This window comes from Dendrobium catenatum, unplaced genomic scaffold (genome assembly GCF_001605985.2).
Source record: "Dendrobium catenatum unplaced genomic scaffold, ASM160598v2 fragScaff_scaffold_651, whole genome shotgun sequence".
NCBI lineage: Eukaryota > Viridiplantae > Streptophyta > Magnoliopsida > Asparagales > Orchidaceae > Dendrobium > Dendrobium catenatum.
The window spans coordinates 727,453-752,695 of NW_021319113.1; the positions used below are offsets into that span (position 1 = coordinate 727,453).

The 25,243-nt window shown below is 30.9% G+C and overlaps 2 protein-coding genes across 4 annotated transcripts in view; one reads left to right on the forward strand and one right to left on the reverse strand.

The window, feature by feature from the left end:
* Positions 1-4,996: 4,996 nt before the first annotated feature.
* LOC110115542 (probable serine/threonine-protein kinase PBL23) lies at positions 4,997-9,086 on the reverse strand. Of its 3 annotated transcripts, XM_020848806.2 has the most exons (13): positions 8,960-9,086; positions 8,743-8,869; positions 8,336-8,560; positions 8,166-8,251; positions 7,962-8,080; positions 7,756-7,877; positions 7,214-7,678; positions 6,887-7,135; positions 6,579-6,739; positions 6,144-6,223; positions 5,747-5,894; positions 5,515-5,664; positions 4,997-5,430 (listed from the first exon to the last, which is right to left on the reverse strand). In XM_020848806.2, the coding sequence occupies exons 3-13, from the start codon at positions 8,505-8,507 to the stop codon at positions 5,185-5,187; spliced, it is 1,998 nt and encodes a 665-aa protein (XP_020704465.1). In that variant the 5' UTR covers positions 8,508-8,560; positions 8,743-8,869; positions 8,960-9,086; the 3' UTR covers positions 4,997-5,184. The 3 variants fall into 3 exon arrangements, 1 of the variants encoding a protein (XP_020704465.1); XR_003700998.1 differs by having other exon boundaries at positions 5,289-5,430; positions 5,515-5,894; positions 8,336-8,523; XR_003700997.1 differs by having other exon boundaries at positions 5,289-5,430; positions 5,515-5,894; positions 8,651-8,869.
* Positions 9,087-15,502: 6,416 nt separating this feature from the next.
* Positions 15,503-25,243, forward strand: part of LOC110115525 (LL-diaminopimelate aminotransferase-like) — a 13,811-nt gene continuing 4,070 nt past the window's right edge. Inside the window, exons 1-3 of the mRNA XM_020848787.2 lie at positions 15,503-15,953; positions 16,288-16,347; positions 16,529-16,665. Coding sequence (XP_020704446.2) covers positions 15,503-15,953; positions 16,288-16,347; positions 16,529-16,665 — 648 coding nt within the window. The remainder of the gene's footprint in view (positions 15,954-16,287; positions 16,348-16,528; positions 16,666-25,243) is intronic.

The following is a 25,243-nucleotide window of genomic DNA, read 5'->3' on the forward strand; positions in this document are numbered from 1 at the left end:
GACTCTATCAAAAACATATTTCTCTCTCCCTCTGTGTGTGTGCAATGTTGCTTAGCAAAGATATTCACCCAAATACAAGATATGACTTAAGAAAGAAAAAAAAATTACAGAATAAATTGAAAAGAATATATTGAAATTCTAGTCTATTCAATCTTGAGCTAATCAGAATTGCAAGTGAACAGTTGACTGAATTCCTGAAACGTTAGTACACACATAACAAAACACAATATCATAGAACCAGTAGAAAACAATATCATAGAACCAGTAGAAAACAATATCAGACACAATAATATTTGTTATCATCAAAATACAAACACAGTGCTTATATCAGATTTGCAATACTTTCTAAAGCAGTTTTTTAGTACAAAAAATTTTTGAAATAGAAATTTTGGTAGGTACTAAAAAAATTGTTTTAGAAAGTAGTAAGAAAGTCGTCTCAAATGAAACCTTACTTGGCAACAATTTAATTTAATTCCCTTCTATATCTATTTTTTAAAAAATATTAAGTAGGGGAAGGATGTATTTTTTAGATGCTTTCAAGAGATTTTTATGCTAAAAAACTAATGTATAAAATAGTAAGAAATCTGTTATAAACATGAAGAGTAAATTAAATGATGATTTGCCTATTATGCGGTTCAAATAATTTTTATTAAAAGCAATTATTAATCTCATTTTGTAGAATATAATAATCATTTATTTATTAGCTCATAAATAAAAATTATTTATAGAAACACATATTATAGCATAAAAGGTACGATTTAATCAAAAAAATTATCTCATATATTTTATTATTTATTCCATACATTAAAAAAAAACCATTTAATTGTTTTTTGTGCAATTTGAGGCTAACAAAATTTTAGACGCCATTTAAAAAAAAGAAATTTTTTTGCATAAAAAGTTTGCATTTATCACATGGTAATAACAATTTATTTACTCTGTCCAATTCAGCAAAAGTCTGGCCTGTCCTGTAATAATTTTCTTCACAGCCGTCGTTGGCTAAACAATTTAATATTTACACCCCATATCTGTCTGTATTCATAATGTCCTTACATTTTAACCCACCTAAAATTTAATTTTAATTATAAAAAGAGCCAACCTTTCTTGACCACTTTGTTTTTAAAGGAATCAAAACTTGAATTTTGTATCTTCTTTCTTTGGATTTATTTCAATGTTGAATCTGACAAGCACTAAGACTACTAATGGATCACAATCTTTTGGCATTATGCAAAAGATATCAAGATTAAGATGTCATCTTTATCAAAATGATTTTTTTTTTTAATATTTTTTTTTGTAATAAAAAGTTTGATTTTGAAAGCAATATGGCTGACTCTTGATTTGAACTTAACATATAGACATAAATTAATTAATTACAAAATTAATGCTTTACTAATCTCATCCTTCCCCTCCAAAGATGGAAAACTTATTACATGCGGAGTCTGGACGATTCCGACTCCAATAACGTGAAGACATGTGAATTTTTTTTCTCTTTTATACATTGGGTGTGTATAAGAGAGAAAATCCGATTGTATTCACGTGATTGGAGTCCGAACGAAAAGTTGCGTTTGGCTTTCGCAGTTAATAATATTAAGAATAATTTTCTTTGATAAATGTAGTATAATAATCAGGGGTTGATGAAAAAGGATTGCAGACTAAATGACACTATAATATAAAAAAAAAATGTAATGTATTTAACATGTTTGGAGTTGTTTGGATGAGTATAAAATAAATGCATATGATTTTTTTTTTGCATGAAGTAAAATAAATGTAATGTAAAGGTCAATGATGATGGCTGTTTGAGGTCAGCAAGCGAGGGTGATGGTTGCAACGAGTTGCACCGAGCTACAGCTGACAATTATGGCAGGTGGTGACGAAAGTGGTAATTGGCGATAGTTTGCGGGCGTAAATGACATAATTTGTATTGTATTTGGAAATCAATTAGATTTCATGATTTTCAATTACACCAAATGTGAATTCACTACAATAAAATGATTGATTTCTGACAGAATTTTTCATCGAAAATATGCAAATTTCCATAAATAAACACATTTCCGGCAGAACATTTTTACCGGTAAAACATGTGTCGAAAAATAATTACTGATGAAAAAAATTCTCTAGAAAAATTTTCGATAAAAAATGCTACCGCTGTAAAATAAAAAAAAAAATCAGCAAAATTAAATTATTATTTTTGCTCATCTTTTCTCCTCAAAATATGATATTATTTTACGAATTTCAATATTATATTGCGTTTTAAATTTATCAACCAAACATTTCAACAATTCTTGAAATGTATATATTTGGAATGTATTACTCTATAATGCATCCAATCACATGGCCCCTTAAAGTTAAAAATTCTCCTTCCAATGTGGAAATAAATAATGCATTAATGATTATATTTTATTATTATATAGGCCAAAAAAAGATAATAATAATAAAAATATATATATAATAAGAAAAATATTTATCATCAATAATAAAAATATATTACAACAATAACTGCTCAAAATTACTTCCATAAATATTTAGTATATGATAATTAATGCCCAACACATTGCATGTGACATTTATATTTCATGTGTGATGGTGAAAATATCACTAAGATTTTGTTTGAGACGGCTTTCTTACTGCTTCTCAAAGCAGTTTTTTAGTATAAAATTTTTAATTTTTTTACTAAAAAGCTGTTTCAAGAAGCAGTAAGAAAGCCGTCCCAAACGAAGCTTAAGATATTTTGATTAGGCGACACACTATGGGAATGTTGAGCTATAATCACATTTTTTTAAATAATATGGTTAAAAACTATATTTATTATTATTACTATTATTTAAATAGAAATTTACATAAATGTCATTGAATTTTTACTTATTAGTAATTTAGGGCCTAAATCACATTTAAATATATATACATAAAAATATATATATATATCATTTTAAATAAAGTAATATCAATAATATTTCTTATGCAGTGAGATAATTAAAATATTATAGATTTATATGGATACATATACTTATATATTCCACTTTTAAAATATAACATTTAATGATATTATTAAAATAAAATGTGGTCAAAACTCAATTTATTTTGTTTTAGAGGTGAGATTTAAAAATATTATTATTATTTTTATTTAGGGTTTGTGGTGGGGGAAAAATTATTAGGTCCTCCGACCGGACGTAGAGCTACGTCCGATCGGAGCTAAAATCACGCCAAAAAACGAGAAATACCGAGCAATATCAAACAATAATGAGGAATATCATCATGTGAAGATCCAATACCGAGTTATACCGAGCTATATCGAGCAATACCGAGTTATAAAAAAAAATACAGAGTTTTTCCTAGAAAAAACTCGGTATTGTTCGGTATAGCTCGGTACAATTCGGTATTGGTCTTCATAGAGCGGTATTCCTCGTTATTACCAAATAATACCTAGCAATACCGAGTTTTTTGACGGGATTTTAGTGCCGACTGGACGTTCCTCTACGTCCAGTGGGGGACCTAATAATTGTTCGTGGTGGGGAGAGGAAGATGTCATGGACTCATGCGATTAACAATACTCATTAAAGCCTTAAAGGCATGTGCATCAGCATCCACCGGCCAAAGGATAGCTCATTTGTATGAAATCATTCAATGCCTCCAATCTAAGAGCTTGCTTGGATTGGCTCTATTGAAAGGGGATGGGGACATTTTCTTAATTATAGAATTTTTCAGTCACTTATTTGTCATTTCTTGTCATGAAAAATTAGGATAGTGGTGGTGGGCCCTCAATTGAGCAAAAGATAAAGGTGTGAATTAGGGTTTTTGGTATCAAATTAGTGCCCACTAACTCCATTTACTTCTACTATTATTGTAGTAAAAAATCAACTTGAATTTTTTTGAATTATCTGTGCGTGAAATCTCTTAAGAAAATAAAGTTAAACTCTTAAATATCAATATATTTTTTGGTGTAATGGTTGAAATTCCTATAAAAAAAACTTTAAAGTTAAGTGTGCTAGCAGCGACAACAATTCTAAGATGGGTAATATTCTGGAAAGTTACGCCAACATGATAAAATCGTGAGGTCATTAGACCAAAGTGAACAATGCCTTATAGTTAAAAATTTGGATTGTTACATTGTGACTCATTGGTTAAAAAAAATAATTGTATCTTTAAAATTATGATTTCGAGTAAAAGCTTTTATCATACTATGTGGGGTCGGTTACATGAATCATTTTTCTTCATTGTGTATAATTAAGAGATAAATTTTCATTTAAATCTAATAAAAATCCTTTTTAATATTTTTTCTCAAATCTTTTTAGGTCTATCTCAACTTTTTTTAATATAGACTGAATCTAATATATCTACCCTCCTAATAGGATCATCAGAAGGCTAGCGTTATGAGAATAGAATCAGAATTGAACTATATTTTTATATTCAATTTTATTTGATTGTAAGGTCTAATTACCCTCTTCAATTTCACATTATTCTTTTTTTAGAGAAGATGAAATTTATGGAATTTAATAACATTTAGAACATAGTAATTAGAACTCAAATATACAAAACTAGAATGCATTGCATAAAAAAAAATAATAAAAAATACAAAAAAAAAAGAATGCATTGCATAATTATATATTTTTGAGCTATAAATAATTTACATTTAAGCATATTAGAGATTGTACAAATATCACTTAAAAATTGCCAAAGTTGTTATTTTTTTTTTTGCAAAATTATTAAAAACATATCTAATTTTTTAGTCTTTTATTTTTTTAATTATTACTATCCTTAATACATTTCCTAGCCCATGGCCTTCATATAATAATGAATTAAGCAAAGTGTTTATGACAAAAATTAAGATTTTATTTAGGATGGCTCATGCTTTTTTATTTTTCTTTAATATAATTAAAAAAAACAATTTTCTTTATATAATTCCTCAAAATTATTTTCAATAAAGAAATTTTTGAAAAAAAAAAAAATCCTTCCATTTCTACCACAAAAGTAAACAAACAAAAAAAGAGGCTGAAAAAATGCCAAAAAAAAAAGAATATTATTTTTATTCAAGCTTGTATTATTCTCAATACCTCTTCTAACCTATGGTTGCTCTTGGCCATCCAGCTCAAAGAGATACTATTCTGCACTGTACAAATTCAAGTAAGAAAAAAACTTCAAAATGCCACACAATTATGAAAAATCTAGCCCCCCAACACTTGACAAAAGAAGCTAGTCAAAGCTTGAAGAATGGCTCCATCTGTCTTGAAGATATTCATCCAAAGAGTTTAAATGGTTCTGTTCAAAGCTAATCACTGAAGCATCATCATCTGCATCAAGCAATGCAAGGTCAAGATGTGATTCCATGCTTGATGAAGGATAGGCTTCTTCATCATGGCAATCTTGCTCAGTGAGATTGCTAACATTTGAGCCCATCCATGGCTCAATCTCTTGTTCCCCTTCAAGAATCTCCAATATCTACAAAAAATTTTAAACTTAGAAGAAGTGAGGGCCAACTTCCTTATCTCCAATACTTTCATGGCTTCTTGGTAAGATTGATACCTGATTCATCTGAGGACGGCAACGAGCCGATCTTCTGATACAGAGCGACGCAGCGAAAATCATTCTTTTCATCTGGTTCTCCTCATATTTTCCATCAAGATTGGGATCTAATAGCTCCATAAAATCTCCTCTCTCTAATATTGGCGTGGCCTAATAATAATAACCAAAATTCTGACAGATTATTTGGTGCTGAATAAAAGGAATGGTGAGAGGAGAAGAGTCTATCACTTACCCAAATGACCAAACTCTCCAACCCCTTTGGGCTTTCATCATTGATTGGCTTTCTACCTGTTAGGAGTTCAAGTAGAACTACACCAAAGGCATAAACATCAATCTTGATGCTGACCTTTCCATACATAAAGTATTCAGGAGCTATATATCTGCCAAATAAAATCAATTTTAAAACTATTTTAAACATTTTGCGACCAACGCTTCGTTTTTGAGATAGCTTTCTTCGTGCTTCTTAAAACAGCTGTTTAGAATAATTTTTTTTTTTAACTAAAAAAAAATTGTACTAAAAAACTGCTTTAGAAAGCAAGAAGAAAGCTATTTCAAATGAAGCTTAAAATAGAAAATCAATTGAAGAGATTCAATCCAAATAGAATTCAAATTGGAGAAATTCAACTTACCCAAAAGTTCCAACCACATCACCATGAGTTAGGTATGGTGAAGAAGTGGGTCCCCATATGGCCAAACCAAAATCAGATAACTGTCAAACAAAAGAATCACATGTGTCAAATACATCATATTAGCTCTAGAAAATTTTAAATTATGGTAAAAGAAAAAAAAATCAGGGCATTCTGATCAAATTTCAAAACCGTCGGATTTACCTTAACATGAGTGCATAAAATACATAATTTATATTACACTCATCTCAAAGCAAATCCAATGACACTAAGGCTTTGTTTGAGACGGCTTTCTTGATACTTCTTAAAGTAGCTTTCTAGTACAAAAGTTTCAAAAAGCTACTTTAAAAGCAGTAAGAAAGCTGTTCCAAATGAAAACTAAATCCCATCAGGATCAAACTTTTGGTCAGGCATCCTAACTTCTGATCGAATTTTTACCACTGGTTCACATTCATCAGAAAGAAGAATGTTGGAAGACTTGACATCTCTATGAATCACAGGCCTTGGGCAGCCATTATGCAGATAGTTTAAAGCTTCAGCAACTCCAACTGCCACCTTAAACCTCATATCCCAATCTAGTGGAGTCTTGGCTCGTTTACCTGTGCTCATTTCAAACATTAAACAATTACTTTTGAAAATTTTCAATTAAACTTGAAACAATAAAAAAATTCAAAATCTTGTATTAATGAGAAAAAGAAATCATTCACTGAGCAAAATTTCTGATAAAATTTTCTGCAGAATCTCACCATGGAGGTTCTCTTCAAGACTTCCTCTTGAGAAGAAAGAGTAAACAGAGATAGGATTGCTGTCTTCAACACAGATACCGATTAACGACATGACGTGCTTATGCTGAAGCCTTGTGATGATATCTACCTCAAGAAGAAAATCTCTTGATGATTTTTCAGAAAATTTTGATACTTTAATAGCCACTTGATGACCATTTGGAAGACAACCAATATAAACTTTGCTATTTCCTCCTTTGCCTATCAAATTTTCTGTTCATGAAGTGAAGAAATGTAAACATCAAATGTATTTGATATGCAAAAGAGACATTTAAGAAGCAGAAATGGGACCTGTTGAGAAGTAATTAGTAGAATATTGCAGTTCCTCGTACTTTAAAAATTTGAAAGTTGAAGAATTTAGTGCCACAATTATCTCCAACTCCTTAATCAGATTAACCTGTGGTTTTATAGAAGAGAAAGACCTATCTGGCAGGTTCATCACCCATTGGACTACAGACATTTTCCTCTCATCACTGTCCTTCAAAGCTTCAATGGATGTGACAGATTTGCACAGTAGCGGCCAACCAGGCTTCGGTTCAGGCAACTTTCTTGACAAAGCTGAAACTGAATTTCTGCTACTTTTTCTCATCTTATCATAAGAAATAAGGCAGTAATCCTTCGATTCTTTCATAGATTTCTTTGCAACTTTCTTTCTTTCATCTGATAATATTCGAGCTGAAGTTGGAGCTGTGAGTTTAGTATCCATACCAATTCTTGGATGCAAGAAACTTTGAAGGTTTTGCTTCCCTTGTACTCCTATTGGAACTCTGGAAAATTAAAATTCTATAAACTTGTAGAATGAAATTTGAGATGATGAATTCAGAATATGGAACCTGAAATTGGTTTCGGTTGATTTGGCGCCCTTTCGAAGATTATTTGCTCTTTATGAACTGCAATTACAGAAACAGTTGAAGGGAGTTTCTTGGCACAATACTTAGCCACAGATGCTGAGAACCTGAAAAAGTGAAAAAATAAGAACAATCGAGTATCAATTTAACAAAAGAAATACAATTATGAGTGTGTTTTTCCTAAAAAATACCCAAAAGAGAAGTTCTTGCTTGCTCCAAGAACAACTGTCTTAGCTGCACAAAACTCAGCTTCTTTCACCAAGATTCTCTTAACTGAGCTCCCCCGGGCCATGCGGCCTCCAAGAATTATCTGAAATCATTGAACTAGTTAGAGAAGCCTGGTAGTTAGCTTCTTAATGAAAAGGTGAAAATTTTACTTCATTTACAAAGCTCACCTTCTTCCTAGTACAGAGATCCTCATGGTCTTCCATGAACTCGTTCAAGATTCTGAACAAAGTAAGCGTTGGAGTTCTGCTTATTTCTGAAAGAAGAAAGCATACGAAACAGAAATAAACAAAAATCCAAGAGTTTTAAGAGATTTCTGAATCGGTGGGTTTTCAAATACCTGGATGATTCGGGGAAACATTGACGGCCATTACACAATCTCCTTCTTTGGCGATATTTGCGAGAGCCCAACCGAGCAATTTTCTTCCATCACCATCAATTCGAAACCCAACAAAAATACATCTTTCCTTCCTGTCCTTTTCCTGTTCAGCGAATCCCTTCTCAACCACCATCCTGATTTTCTGACTCCTATAAACAGAAAAGGATCTCTGAAATCTTGTTCAACCTGAACAACATGAAAAAAGAACTTTTTTTTTTTTCAAAACAAATCGAAAAGCGCTTCGACTTTGGGCATGAAAGGGTTCAGAACTCCTACCTAATAATAGAACAAGAACAAGAACAAGAAACTCCTGGAAACAGAAGAACCGGAATTCCTCTAAAAAAACAAACGGAGCAGAAGAAAACTACCTAAAATCTCGTTTGCTAGTCGCATTCGAGGGAGATTTTAAAAAACGAATGATGAAACTTGATCGCAGTCTGTGAAATCATCGGCTTAACTGCTCCCAAAAATAATAAAAATTGAGTTTTTATTGGGCTGCGGGGAAGAAGAAAAAAAGAAATGAGTTAGTGCAACGGTGGAGCCTTGATGACGCCGGAGTTTAGTTAGGCGGGAGTTTTCTATTACCAGAAGGACGAAAGGGGCGCGAAAGAAGTGGTTCAGGGGAAAGAGCACTAAAGAAAAGCTGAGAAAGCTTGAACCTCAAAGGAAAGTGGAAGACTCCATGAAGAAGACCACTTGAAGTGGGGACGACCGTCCCTTTTATCAAATTTTTAAATATTTATATATTTAGGTTTCTACTTTGGTTTGAAATAATTATTAATTATTTTATTTTTTAAATTTCAACCATAATTTCTATTTTATAACTGTTTTTCTTTAATAAAATAATTTATAATAAAAAATTAACTTTCACAGTGGCATTAAAAAATTATTTTATATACTTTATAAAACAATTAAAAAATTATCTCAAATAAAATTTTAATATAAAAAAAATTATCAATGGAACAGCCAATACTGCATCACAATGTGGGAGTTGATGCTCCTCAGTCGTTGAGATATGAGATGGGCAGGCCATAAAATTTTATTTTTAGTTTAAATAAATTAATATTAATAATATTTTAATATGATTTAAAGATCATGTTATTATATAAATAAATATAAAAATTTAAATGTTATATATATATATATAACCTCTTCAATTTTATGATAAATACTTTTATCATATTATTTACTTATCATTTTCCTTTGCTATTTTATTTTATATATTTCATGGATTTTACCTATTTAATTGTGTGCTTGAAGGTTCGTAGAGATATATATTAAATTTTAAAGACTTAGTTTTTACAAAGATCCAATACACACATAGATAATAAAAATAATAACAATTAATTTTTTTGGGAAAATAAGAACATGAAAAAAAATCACGAGGATTAGCCCAAATGAAATAATTTAATTTGTCACAAAAATTTGCTTTCTCGCTCAATTAAAGAAGATGAGATTACAAGTTTGTATTTATGTAAACTTGAGGGAGAATGTTAGAGATATAACAATTAGATGATGTTAGTCGAGTAATGATGATTAGATAATGACAATCAGATAATGATAGTTAGAAGATGATGATTAGATTATGATAATTGGGTGATGACAGTAAGATAATTGAAGTTGGACGAAGTTCTTGGTAGTTTGATGACGATAGTCAAGCGATTGAGGTCATACAATAGAAGCCAATCGATAATGATTGATAATTGAATGATCATAGTCAAGCGCGATGACAATCAAGTGACAGTTGTGGTTTGCAGTGACTGGCTGCTTTAGAGTTTTTAGTGCTCTAAGCTCTCTCTTGACTTAATTCTAGGTTCCTCTTATGTGGAGAATAGTGCTTTATTTATAATACTTTTAATTAATGTGAGCATTTTATAAATTTAGTTCAAATTTCAAAACACTTAATGAGACAATTCATATTAAATCTTTTAATAATAAATTATTTATTCAGCATTCAGGCATTGTAATGTCCTCGGAATCAAGTTATCTTGGGCTTGTTGGATTTGTCTCGTTGAATCACTCATTTTGACTATAAGAATGCAAAATTCCGAGCCCATTTGGTCATCCAATTAATGTCCCAAAACTTTAAACTATTATTCAATCACTTGATTGAGCTTATTGGACTTGGATCAAATTATCTTTACTGTTATTAGATTTATTTCATCAAGAGGCTCGATTTGACTATAAAATTAATGAAATCAATATTCGAAGGATTCAAAATTTAATTCTAAAAACTTTCAAATATTGCATTAAGATTCATACTGATCAAAGTAAAATTTTTAAAGACATAAATTAATATTTTAAGAATATAAAAAATTACAATTGCATCATAAAAATAAAAAATAAAAAATAAATTTATTTTTGCTGAATTAAATTGCGGAGTTATAAAACCTAAGGAATAAGGATTAAGGTCAGCGTTCATCAAGTTTGAATGTTGACTACCGATGACCACTCGAAAAAATATAACATCTATGTTAAGAAACATCACAGAAATTAAATTTTTTTAAAGAAAAATCCATAGCGTTGAATTTGCATAATTTAGAACATTAAATAGCTTTGAACTGATTTTCTTCTAGACCAACATATAAGAGGAAAATTGTTAGAAGGATTTTATAGCATCAAAGTTAAAATGATAAATATAAATTAAGCAAATTTTTTATATTTAAGAAATTCAAAGCTTTTTTTTTCGCATGGATTTAGGATAAAAAAATTAATATGTTAGTTTTGGATAAAATTCAGTACGTATAGATAAAAGCTGCAAAAAAATAGAATTTTTTATGTGAAAAATCCTAAATGAGAAAAACTAAGGGGACCTGACCCATTTACAATAACTTACTAAACAATCTAAGATATAAAAACTTATACATAATTTAGTGAAAATGAAATTATACATAATTTAGTGAAAATGAAATTATACATAATTTAGTATAATTATTTCATTTCTCATCTTTGAGTTAAGAACATCAGGTGCCCAAAAGCGGACTATTAGGATCAGCAATAAAATACTAGGCAACTACACAAATAATTATTTTCATACAAATTAAGATGAGATGACACATAAGCAAAAATAATGATTTAATTCTTAAATAGGTCACGAATTTAATTGTCGCAATTTTTAGATAGCGTCTAATATATAATATTTGACTTATATGTATAAATATATGGGTCAACATATAGAAATTTCCCGATATTGTATACTCATATAGGCCACATTGGATATTTAACAAAGCTAGTTGATCATGACAAAAGAACTCATCCTCAAGAAGGGCCCATATTTGGAACTCTCCTAACGATAAAAATTTGTTTGGAACTCAAAATGAACTCTCCCAAAGTAATCAACAAGCACTACTCATTTAGGGCGTACCATGGAATTCATCTTGTGTGCGGAGAATCGAGAATTCCTCATCAGGCTAGTAACTCACCACATGCCTAGACTACCACCTTAATCACTCGATCGCTCCTCCTGAGAATGACCAGACTCAACTATAAGAGTGTTACTCATGGGACCCTTAGCTTACCTTGTCATGACCATTTCTCTCTCCTGAGGCAATCCAAGAGCTCACACAAAAATTGTTGACGAAGTTTGCAAGCACGCCAGTCATCGGTCCCCTTTCATGCCAATACTCGCTCACAGAACTTGCCCGAGTACACTCGCCCATGTCTACTCAATACTATAGGACTTCCTGGAAGTAACTCGATGAAGCTCTCCGACCTCGTTGTCTTTTAGACAATCGGGAGGGGACAAATGTCTAGAGTAACATATAGCATTGTATGAATATGATGTGTCGCACTATATTTTTAACTTTTTCTCTATGCGATCTTTCATATAACTCTTATAACCCTATAAATAAGGAGTGATAATGAATAATCTGAAGACTTTAAGATCTTGAACTTTTTTTACTTCTAACAAATACTCTATTAGTTTTAAATCTATAGTTTTTCTTGAGCATTCTATAGCACTTTTCTATACTCTCCTCACCCTCTTCATCCTCGCATGTTCAACACTTCAATTCGTGGGCTCCCTCGACAGGCTTGCTAGAAAATAAGAGATAACTAATCTTTATATTTAGTAAATAGCCCCTTTGCCAAAGCTCAAAGCAAGAGAAGCAGGTAACATGCAGTGCCCTACAAAACAAGGAATTTTCGTACAATAATAATATTAAATAAGGAACCTCTGAATCAATAATGGAGTACTAAATTTCCTAAATATTTACAGCATTTATTATACAAATCTGGCTCTAAACTTCTATCTCCATGATATCACATGTGAGAGTCACGTGGAATGATTTAACAAAATAAAAAATAAAAAATAAAAATTAATTTTTGGGTAATGAATGATGTAAATTTGAAGAAAATACAAATTAATATTATTTATGTTTGATTCATATTTTATTATACTAAAATTGAATAATAATTGAAATTTATTATCATCAAAGGCATCAATATTTTTTTTTGAGTGATAGCTTCAATTATATTAAATTTATGATTTTTATATTTCAATATTATTTAATCATTATGAAAGTAAATTATATATTGTTGATATTTGTATAGAACATTCATTGAGCTTTAAGTATTATGATTAATTTTGTTCAATAAATATTTTCATAATTATTATTTATAAATTAATGATTGGAAATATAATGTATTCTTTAATATTCTAATCAAAATTTTTCTCTTAAAACGGGTCAGATCCTACTCGATTAAATTAGCATTTTTTTAAATAACGTTGAGTGTCAAAATATAATTTAATATTAATGAAATTTAATCAATTTTTATCACTAAAGCTAATTAACATATACTTAAATTAGTACATTTTGCTTCTTAAAATATGAATGAGAGAGTATATATTTAATATAAATAAGATTTAATTAAATAATTTTGATAACAGTTAAATAAAAAATAACCCAATTAAACTTAATTAGTAGCAACTTAAGTTAGTATATTATTTATAAAGGTGAAATGAAAATTACAAAATACAAATTAGTCCAATTATTGATTATATATATATATATATATATATATATATATTATTCCTCTATTTCTTCGTGCACTAATTATTAGACCTAAGGCTTCAATGATGATTAATCAAATTCCCTTCAATGGATAATTTCCTTTTGCAATTTTTAGTACTATCAGATGGAATTAATCATTGTGAATTATTATTATATTAAAAAAAGAAAGAAAGAATTCTTTATGGAGCCATTTTTTAAAGATTCACTTACATATTATATATTTCTTATTCATTTAGATATTTAATATATTATTATTTTTATATTTATTTATATATTATTTCAACATCTTGTTTGGCCCCATAAATGTAACCTATAAAGGATTGATTTTATTGGATTATTGACTCTGTGAGTGGCATCTAAGTCTTACTAATAAGCATAATTCGAGCATTAAGAGAAAACATATCGAGTGAAAAAAAAGTGAGAGAAAGAGAACTACCGAGGATCTTGTTAAACTTTAGTGTCAAAAATTATATGATTGACGTGACATGAATTTGTTAGATTCAGCTAAGCTTATCTTTTGATCCCATATTTAGAATTTAAAGTTGCGAGGTTCAATGCTTCAAAAAAGGCTATTGATACATCACCAAAATATACATCTAATCAAACATAGATCTTGATGCAAGTATGTGAATTAGAAACTTTGACGATCTATTTTGGGACCATTCAAACTCATGTTTTAGCAAACTTATAGTCAAAATGAATATATTTATTAGACGATCCCAACAACACAAAAAACGTTTTCATTTGAGTCCAAATGAACATAAATAAAGCACGTGAGACATAGTCGTTGAAAACTTCATGATAATATTTAAAGGACAAAATGATGTCTAACTTCTACATGTTTAGAGTCAAAATGAGTATCTAAATGAGAGAAATCTAAAGAGTTCAATATCTTTCGATTCTAATGTCATTAAGGCACTTTTATTTCAATGAGCTTTCTAACATTTGTGTAAAATGATTTTGAGTGCAAAAAAATTTCATAAATTGAGCTCACCCTTTGACCTCCTATTTATAGTTTTAGGGTTGGGGCTTGAGTACCATTTTTTAGTTTTCCAAAAATCAGAACAACTGGAGGAAAGATTCAAAGAGAATGCTAGGGTTTTGATGACTGATGAGCGGCGAGGAAGAGCTTCGGTGCAACATCTGACGCTGGAGGCAACATGAGAGAGGGTTTTTGGCTTGTAGGGAAGCACAAGGCAGGGAGCGACTGCTCCTCTTTGAATCCCATGACCATTCGCTTCTGTTTCGACCAAAATCGAGACCCAGTCGGTCTTCCTCCTCCACATGTTCGACTTCCTTCCTCCACGTGAACAAAGCCAAGCTCTGCACTCTCCGCCTCCACCTCCTTACAAATATCCAAGCCGAACTATTTCACCTTTTTCCTGCGATGTCTAGGGTTTTCGCTCATGAATCTTTAAGTCGGGCCGGGTAACCTCGCATCTTCTTTCTTAATGCCTTTTTTTCTCAAATTTTCTTCCGAAAAGCTGGCATGGATGCTCTTCGTTTAAGTGACCCCAAATTTTTGGATGATAAACACAAATCATAGTCTTTTCGTGAGGTTTTGTCTGGTGAGTCGGCTTCTCTGTTGTTTCCTCCGCTCAAACCTTTTTCTCGCCATGGTTTGACAGCTTTGTTGATTTCAAAAGCTGAAATGAGTTCTCTTGTTACTCCGTTTGAGTTTGCTTTAGTTGGGAAGTTCCCTGCTCGTCTAAATTTGAAATTGATTGGTGAAATTTTTGTTACTTTGTTGAACCCTAAGAATATTTTGATTAAACTGAGAAATTATTTGGATTACTGTCGGGTGTTCTCCCACCATTCATATTTTATCAACAACTGTTATATGAAGCTTTTCAAGTGGTCTTATCACTTTGATGTGAATGTTAAATCTCATGTTATTCCTATTTGAGTGTCGTTTCCCTACCTTCGCCTGCATCTCTTTTTCCCTCGCATTTTTCCTGGGTTAGGGTCTTTGTTTGGTAGACCCTTACGTACTAATAATGCTATTATTAGTGGCACTAGATCTTTGGTGGCTCGTATACTTGTTGAGTTAGATATTACTAAACATTATCCTAATCAAGAGTGGATTGGCTCTGATTCTGTGGGGTACATTCAGTCTATGGAGATTGAAGAATTTCCCCTGTACTGCTCCCATTATAAATCTTTGGGTCATGTGAGAGATGTTTGCCCGATTATGTTTCCTGATTTGGGTCATTTGAAAGATGTTTGCCCTCTTATGGTGGAGGGACCTCCGATAGGTGCTCATACTTCACAAAATGATGGTGATATTCTGCCTTTCATTGTGGTGGATCATTGTGTTGGTGATGTCCCTCTAGATAACAATAGTGCTGATGGGGGTGATCCTTTTATAATTAATGCTGGGGAGCAAGAAAATATGGCTACATTGGTTGATGTTGATTGCCTTAACCCTGATAATTTGGTTTCTTCTAATGTAGCTTTCCTTGAGTCAGTGGATGTTAATTTGATTAAAGATAGTGTGGTTGAGGATTGTTGTGTTGCTTTGGCTCCTAGAGTGGAGGAGGTTGATGGTGTTGACCATTTGGATCATGGTGCTCCAGTCAAACATCCCTCTGTTGGGGGGAGTGTTGTTTTTGTGATTCTTTGGTTGATGTTTCTGTCGAGCAAAATTCGTCTAATGTTCTTAAGTCGCAAATTTTATTGAGATCGGGGGAGTCCTGTTTGAGGCAAATTGATTGGTTGGATGATTCTCAAGACTCTTCGTTCGGAGGGATGACTTGGGGGGTGACGTTGGGGCCACACAATATTTGTATGGTTTTGAGGTTTCTCGTGCTTTGGACCCCTTTCTCCCGTGGTGGCAAACGGCGTCGATGCAAATCTAGGAGATAAGAATATTTTTCTTTCCCCTTTTGTTTTTGTTTGCAGGGCTGGCTATTTTTTGTTTCGCTTGTGCTACTCTCGATTTTTTTGGGTTGGAATGCTCAGGTGCGCGCGGCTCGTTTTGGCTTGGTTTTGGTGATCGAGCTATGGCTCGGTTGCTTGGGTTATTTTCTTGCTCTATTGAGGTTTTGGAATTGGCTTTGAACTATGATAAAGCAATATCCCCGCATGCTCCGAGGATGGCCATGGCTTGGTTTTCAACATTGGTGGTCCTTTTCCTTATTAGTTTACTTTGGTGAACCTGATGTGTTTGGAATCTACGTGATTACCTCTGTTTCCTCCTTGGATGACACAAGATTGGCAACCAAGTGGCGGTCTGAGTCTATTTGCTTTGGGATTTTTCCTTTTCATTGTCTTGTTCAGGTTGTTTGGCCGGACACTAATTGTTCTATCCTCTCATTGTATTTGCCTTATATGTGGCCTCTTTTTTGGGCTTGTGTTGTAATGCCTCTTTTATCTAATGAAAATTTCTTTAAAAAAAAGGGGTTGGGGCTTGAGTATTGCAAAATTTATATACATATATGACTATACAAAAATTGAATGAAAAATATAAAAACAAGCACATTTAGAACTTCAAATTTGTAAAAGTCGTCCACCAAGCAATTTTCATTGGCTTGGCATGTATAGATGAATGAACAACTAAATATCCATATGAAGGAAGTCGTACACTTAAGTAGTCGTTAGGTCCAACTTGATAGATTGTACTCATTAGAATCGACTTGATAGGCCTCACTTTTTTTTGTTAAGGATGAGTTTATAGATAGTAATCGCTTGAGAGTTCATTTTAATGTAATATCGACTAGACCGAGTTAGCTTAAGTTGAAAAGGGCTAACTTGACTTGAATTAAAATTTCTAAATATTTGGTTATATAAAATTGAAGGCAATAAATAATAAGCACCATTGAAATAATTAGGCATGAAATAAAATAGGACGAATAATAATTTCAATCGCATAGCTAATTTTAAGTTTAATCGTGAGTTCGAACATATGTGGAAATCAATATTTTTATTACTTTATTTGGATTAAAATTTATTCTCTTTATTATATTATTTAAAATTTCCATTAGTTTTAAATGTTATGCATGTAATTTCTCCTATTTTTACATTAAAAAGATGTTATTACCATAATTGAATTGTAGGGATTAAAAAGGAAAAACCCAAATTAAAAAAAAAAATAAATAATATTTTGCATAATGTTTACTAAAAATATTATTTCAAAATATCTTAATATAATTTATATCGAAATTAAAATTAAACATATTTGCTTCCAAATTAGTACACTGTACTAATATAGTTATATCAAAATAAATTTAATAATTTTAAAAATACAATTTCTATCAAAATATTCTTACATTTTTAGCAGCAAAATATAAATTATAATTTCTAAAAAAACATTTTAATAAAAATACAATATAAATATAAAAAATATAAATATAAATTTAAATGTCAAATTTAACATGTACTAATGTACAGGACAAAATAATAATAATAATAATAATAATAATAATAATAAAATGTACAGGACAACACAACTCCCTGTGGAAAATCTTGCCTCCTAATAAATTCGCCACCTTCTTGTGATGTCATTGATACTTTCAAAATGTTGTTGGCCTTTAAATAGCTGAAATTTGTAAGATATCAGCATTTAATTCTTAGATGTTTGTCCAATAGGGACTGTCGTACATTTAATTTGGTCAAATAAATAAAATAAAAAATTAAGAAATTATGCCTATTTGATGTATTTTTAAAAATATTAGTGTGTTATTAAATTTTTAATATCAAATTTATTGGGTGTCAAAATATTTATGGCAGTAGAGAGATAAAGTTTAACGTCTTAATTTTATATGAACATCTAACATACATACAGATATAAGAGAGGTGTATGAATTGTAATAGACATGTGAGTAGATTTGTCTCGTCTAAAATTAAATTCAACATACCTATGGGTGGAGCCGTGGAGGAGGGCATAATTAGTAGATATTGGGTTCGTTTGATTTGTCTCGTCGAGAAGGTCGATTTGATTATAAGCATATCAAATTTGGAGATTATTTGATTACTCAATTAATGCCATGGAATTTAATTTCACTTAAGCTTCAAGTGCTTGGTCTGGGCTCATTTGAACTCAAAATTGGTCATTTTTTTATTGTTTGGTTTTTCATGTTTAAATGTTCAGTTTGACTGTAAATTTGTTGAAATTAGATTTAGGATAGTCCTTGATTTAATTTTGAAAGTTTTAATTTAAATATGCTTTGACATTCGTGCACGATCAAGCCGATTTTTTATTAGTGCATTAAAAAACTCATAATATATATTAATATTTTTCTTACCAATTGAAACCCAACATTTAAAGTCAAATAAAGTGAATAGGACAATAGATTAATACAAAGAAGTTAGTGCCAATTAATTTAATTGATAAAAATCATAAAAATTATTATCAAACTTTTAAAATATTTGAATATCATCTTTTTCAAAATTTATAATTCAACATATAATATTATAATAAATAAAACAATACAAAGAACATTAGTCCCTCAATTATAAGTGTGTCCTTGTAAGTTGGATGGATCATCATAAAATGGTTACTTTAATAAAATTTTCTCTTTATCTCTCTTTTATAAACGAGCCTTTATTTTTAATAGAAATAATTTTCTATTCATTTTTCATATGTTGCATAGGGTTTTTATTATCATTTATTGTTCATAAGAACCATGCATGCATAATATGTTTGGTATGCATACACTAATTTGACAATTCTTCAATAGAATTTAAAATTTTGCTTTCTTGGATAACAATTATTAGGAACGGTAATAAACGACCCAACCCACCAATCCAATCTGAACCTGACTCAAAATATCTAGGTTCGGATTAGCCTGCTTAATAAATGTGTCAACTTCAGGTTAAGTTTTTTTTAGTCTTTTATTAAACATATCAAATTTTGGTTGACCCCCGAGCTCATTTTAACGCGAAAATGATTCGTTTAATCTATTTTTTTCTTAATTTTTTTTTTAATTTGTGGCTAAAATCTTTTTATTTTTTATCAAATATCATAAACTTTATAGTTAATAATTTATAAAAAAAATAATCAAAACGGGTTAATGAGTCATGTTTGAGTCATTCGAGTTGCCAGTGGGTCATATTCGGGTTAATATTAATTTTTTACTCGTTAATTGAACGAGTTGGGTTCGAGTTGAGTGGATTTATGTCAAGTCAATTTCGATTCGGACGAGCTTGACCTATCAACCCGTTTTGACATCCATAGTAATCGTCATTGAATTAGCTATGCTAGATGCTCTTTTTTTAAAAAAAATTTTGTGAGTTATTCTAAGCCCTATTATTTGGTAAACTTATAATGCTCTTTTTATTTATAGCTTTTTGCTAGTTATGTTTTTATTTTTATTTTGGATAATTGATCCCTGTATCATCCATACAAGAAAAAACATCAATCACCCCTAAGATTAATGATAAAATAGGACAAATAATAATAGCTACATTAGAGAGAAAATAATGCCAAACCAGATTTTGATAATTGATATCAAAACCAATAGCTATGATCAACAATCATTATGAGAAAAGTTTCACTGATTTTTTTCCTTAATATCTCATTATTATTTTTCCTTTGGTTTCTTTTTTTTTTTAATATTTCCTTAGTTTGTTCCTTTGTATTATATCCCATCCAAAATTATTATGCATTTTAATAGTGAATAAATGAGATATGATTAATTATACCAACGAAGAACAATGCACACAATATTCCGTACTTTGTTCCTTTGTATTATATCCCATCCAAATTTATTTTGCATTTTAATAGTGAATAAATGAGATATGATTAATTATAATGGTAATTTCTCATGTCTAAATACATTTTATATTAAAATGGAATAGTAAATAGGAAATTTAAATTAAGATATTTTGTTTATAAATTGATCAAAATAAATTTAAAATTATTAAATTTTATTTGAAATCATAAAATAAATAATAACTAATTATAATTTATATTTTGCTTATCTCAAAATAAATCTAATGATTTTATAATTTACACTACATGAAAATCACTCATTACTGTCGGATATGTTGCGAACAATTTTCAAGTAAATTTCAGAGGGAAAATATTCCTCTGGAATAAACCGGGCAGAAAAAATTTTCCGGAAAAAAAAAACCAGTATTGTGTTGCTTACCATTATAGTGTTTTATGAAATTTATGAATGCATTCGAACCTTTTTGCTTTACTTATTGCAATGAAATAAATTATGTACTTTATTATTTAAAATGAAAGTCAATAGTAGATATGTGATCATAATTGGTTGCTCTTATCTAAGAATAAAGATCAATATAATGTAAAGACCTAAATTATAGAAGACGTCGCTATCGGTGGCCAAGTTGTGAGGAATATGGTGGCATTCGAAAGATGGCTACTTTTTTAATAGAAATGAGGTGTTCATAGATCGAAAAATGACAGACGTATAATGACTAAATTTTAGAGAAATTTATTACTAATTATAGAGGATGATTATTAGATATATCATTATAAGTTATTGTAATATATTATTATTATAAATTATTTAAATATATAATATCATTACAACAACAACCAGCCTTTGTCCCACTACGTGGGGTCGACTACATGAATCTTTTTTCTTCATTGTGTCATGTTAAAAGTCAATTTCTTGTTTAAATATAATAAAAAAAGATCATTTCTAATATTTTCTAATCAAGTCTTTTTAGGTCTACCTCTATCTTTCTTAACATAAGTCAAATCTAATACCTCTATTTTTCTAATTGGGTCATCACAAGGCCGCCGTTTTATGTGACTAAACCATCTTAGACGCTCTCTCTAATCTTATCTTCCACTAGAGCTACTCCAACCTTTTCACGAATATGCTCATTTTGTATCCTATCTCTAAGAGAAAAGCCACTCATCCACCTGAGCATCCTCATCTCTACAACACTTAACTTAGTATTATGCTTCTCTTTTAATGGCCAAAATTCGACACCATAAAGCATTGTAGGTTTCACAACCATCTTATATAATATCATTATGAGTATATTATTATTTTATAAGATATATACATATGTCTTAGGGATATACACAAAAATCAAGCATCCATTGAAGAAGGGTCTTCACATGGATCTTCTCAACAATCAAATTTTAGTTTGTGGAGTCAGATTGTAGAAGGAAAAGAGAATGAGAGGATTTATGAGTTGGGCGCATAGAATATAGCATATAATGCATCATCCTCTCATGCATCTTATTCTCGCGGCGCATAAAATATGGTTGAAGAGGTGTTAAGAAAACAGATGACCACATTGACTTAATAGATAAATTATCACATGAGTGCAATGCAAGTTATGATGAAAGCAATGCCCCAAAAGCTAGGGGTGTCAATTTCGGGTCACGGATCAGGTCCGGTCGAACCCGAAATTGACCCGATACTATTCGGGTTAACCCGAACCCGATCCGTTTCGGTTTCGGGTCAACCCGACCCGACCCTATTGAGACAAAAAACTGCTAGTTTTCGGATCCAAAAAAGGGTCAAACTCAGCTTTTCGGGTCAAGAACGGATAAAAAACGGGTCAATCTCAGATTCCCGGGTTTTTCGGGTCAAAAATGGGTCATTTTTGGGTTGATGGGTCAACCCGAACCCGACCTGATTTTTAAAACGGGTCAAATTATTGAACCCGAACCTGACCCATTTCGATTTAGGGTCAACCCAAACCCAAAATTTTCGGGTCGGGTCCAATATTGACACAAACAATAGAGTAAATAATAACAAGAGGAAGTAGAGGAGGATGACAAATAGAGAGTAAGTCTGAGTGATTATTTATCACATCCAAATTTAATATTCAGTTCAATTTGTTCTGCCCCGACTGAAAAAGATAAATGTAATAAATTTAAGCATTTTAACTTTTTTTTTTCATGTGTCTAAAAATATTTTGTACCCATGTGAGAGTCTGCATGTGTTCTGAAGTGAGCTCCAAGGGTCTATTTACATGTTTGAAAAATATGAATTTGTCACCCCTTTGGGGTGCCATGATGCTGGGTTGGCAGCACTCAGGTGCCTATGCTCTCAAGTTTTTAGCAAATTAATTCAGCATGATGGTGCTGGGGCGGCGCTTGGCACCAACACTACAAAGAGAAGAGAGGATTCCTTGAGAGAGAAAGTCTATTTTTTATTACTTCTGGTCTTTTTTAGCCGAACGTCAATTATGGAGTTGCTCGAACCAAGATAGGTGATATTTTGCCTATCTCAATTTTCAAAGTACTAAAGTTTCATTTTTTTTTATTTAAATTATAATTTCGTTAGCAAAAAACAGTGATAGCTTTCCACACGCAAAATTTCCATAATATAACTTTCTATATGTTATAAATATAATAATTTTGAACTTTTAGGCATTTTTCAGGGAATTTTACACTGAGGGTTTTGTAATGTGCGCCTTTTTAATTGTCTGAAAAATAATTATAAACCAAAAAAATTAATGATGTAGTATAATTAGAGTTTTAAAATAATGTTATGCATAATCCTGATAAGTTGGTTAAATTCTTAAATAGTGATTTTTTATACATTAATGTATTTTGTTGTCTACCATTATAACTTCTTATGAAATTATGGAATGTGTTCATTTTTTGCTTTACTTATTGCAATGAAATGAATTATGTGCTCTACTCTTTAAAATGATAAATTTTGAGGAAGAGAAAGTTTATTTTGCTGCCTATAAAATATATTCTAGTGGCGAAAGTCATACTGGTGCTGGTTTTATATAGCAAGTATGCTTTTCTCTTTATTTAAATTAGTTAAATAATTAATTAGTTAATTTAAATTAATGAATTAGTTAACATAACTTAGTTAATTAGTTATTTTAAATTACTTGATTAGTTTACTTAATTAATTAGTAAATAAATTTAGTTAATTAGTTAGTTAATTTAATAAATTAGTTAATTAGTTAATTTAACTTAATTAATTAATTTGTTAACTTGTTCACTTAATTAATTAGATATTTAGTTGAGTTAATTATTTAATTACTTAGTTTGTGGCAAAAATTATGTCGCAAATCCGTCACAAAGTTCATAAAAATTTTTTGTTGAAAAATTCCGTCACAAATCTATCAATATTTTTTACAAACAATATTATGTCGTAAGTCTGCCATAAAGTCCGCCACAAATAAGCAAACTATTGAATTTCCTGTAGTGTATAATTTTGTTAGTAAAAAATGAGGATAATTCTCCGTCTATCAAACTTTCACGATGTAACTTTATATATGATGTAAAGATTATGATTCTGAATATTTAATCATTTTTTTAGAGAATTTTACACTTGATTTTTTGAAATTTACACCTTTTGAATTGGCTGAAAAAAACCCTGAAGTCATAAAATAATGTTGTACAATTATAGTTTTGAAACAATATATTGCACAATCCCTAGTAAATTTGTTATATTTTGAAATAGTGACTTTTTATACAATAATGTATTGTGTTGCTTACCATTATAGTGTTTTATGAAATTTATGAATGCATTCGAACCTTTTTGCTTTACTTATTGCAATGAAATAAATTATGTACTTTATTATTTAAAATGAAAGTCAATAGTAGATATGTGATCACAATTGGTTGCTCTTATCTAAGAATAAAGATCAATATAATGTAAAGATCTAAATTATAGAAGAAGTCGCTTTCGGTGGCCAAGTTGTGAGGAATATCATGCATTCGTTTTGAAGATAATGAGAGTTTGAAAGGTGGCTTCTTTTTTAATAGAAATGAGGAGTTTATCCATCGAAAAATGATAGACATAGAATTTTCTCTCTTAGAAGAAGAGAGAAATGAACGATTGGTTGCTATTGCATTACAAAAGCTTTTCAATATAATATCCTAATTAGGAGGAATTTTTGTTCAACTACTGGGCGAAAAAAATAAGTTGATGAAGCGTATTCTCCTGGAGAGAAATCTAGCCAACTGATAGGTAATGAATTGTTGGAATTGGTAAAACTAGAATGGTAATGAGAATTCATGGGAGGTCTTTTGGACTATTTAAAATATCAACGCTCTTGAATTCCCTATGGATGTGGAATTTAGTTTCTAGAGAATGAATAGAATCATGATTTAATTATATATTTTGAGGGGGGGGGGGGGTTTATTGGGGGGGGGGATAGATATTTTTTTATTCTTATTAGAATATTAGAATCATATTCAAATATTTTCATTGTTAATCATAAGTGCAAAAGATCATACCCTTACTTTATGAAAAAGTTATTAGACAATCCCTCAATATGTCAGCTTGATCAACCAACCCTAATAATAATTAGATTGGAAGGCCGATGATCATGATATGGGGTGGTGTGGTGGCTGTTGACCTCGATTTTGTCCGGAACCTTGGTCAAAGGGTTGACTTGGCCAAATTGACCAAGTCAGACCCCAAGACCCTCTCCAATAGGTTCGTGGGGTCGAGTCGAGTCTGTTGAGCCCGAGCTTGGGCCCTGAGTCAACCCAGTTGACCAAGTCAACCAGGGTTGACCAATTTGGACCCTTTAAGCCTAGAATTAATTTAAAATTAATTTAATGGGTTCCATGGCTTGACCCTCATCCTCCTTGACCCAATTGACTGGTTTGACCAAGTCAAGCTTTGACTTGGTCAAATCTAGCCATCAATAGGCTAGATTAACCTATTTGGAGCCCATTCAATGGTATTTAATGCCCTAATTGATTTCTAATGGATTTAAAATTTAAACCACGGCCTCCTAAGCCTGGTTTCCCTCCAAATGACCTCTGGACTCAATCCTAGCCGCAGATCTAAGGATTGGGAGACTTAAATACCAAGAATTAGGTCTAATTGAGGATCTTTTTCGAAATTCCAGAGCCCTAGCCTCCCAGAGCCCGAGAACTTTCGGGTGAGAGTTCCTTGGACTTCCCCTCACTTCCCTCGACCAATTCCCGACGCTGAACCCACGCCGG

Coding starts and splice junctions, on each gene's coding strand:
- LOC110115542 (XM_020848806.2), bottom strand. CDS start 8,507: ATGGTGGTTGAGAAGGGATTCGCTGAACAGGAAAAGGACAGGAAGGAA. Junction 7,878..7,961: donor AGCAAGAACTTCTCTTTTGG/GTATTTTTTAGG, acceptor TCACTTTTTCAG/GTTCTCAGCATCTGTGGCTA. Junction 5,431..5,514: donor GCCGTCCTCAGATGAATCAG/GTATCAATCTTA, acceptor AATTTTTTGTAG/ATATTGGAGATTCTTGAAGG.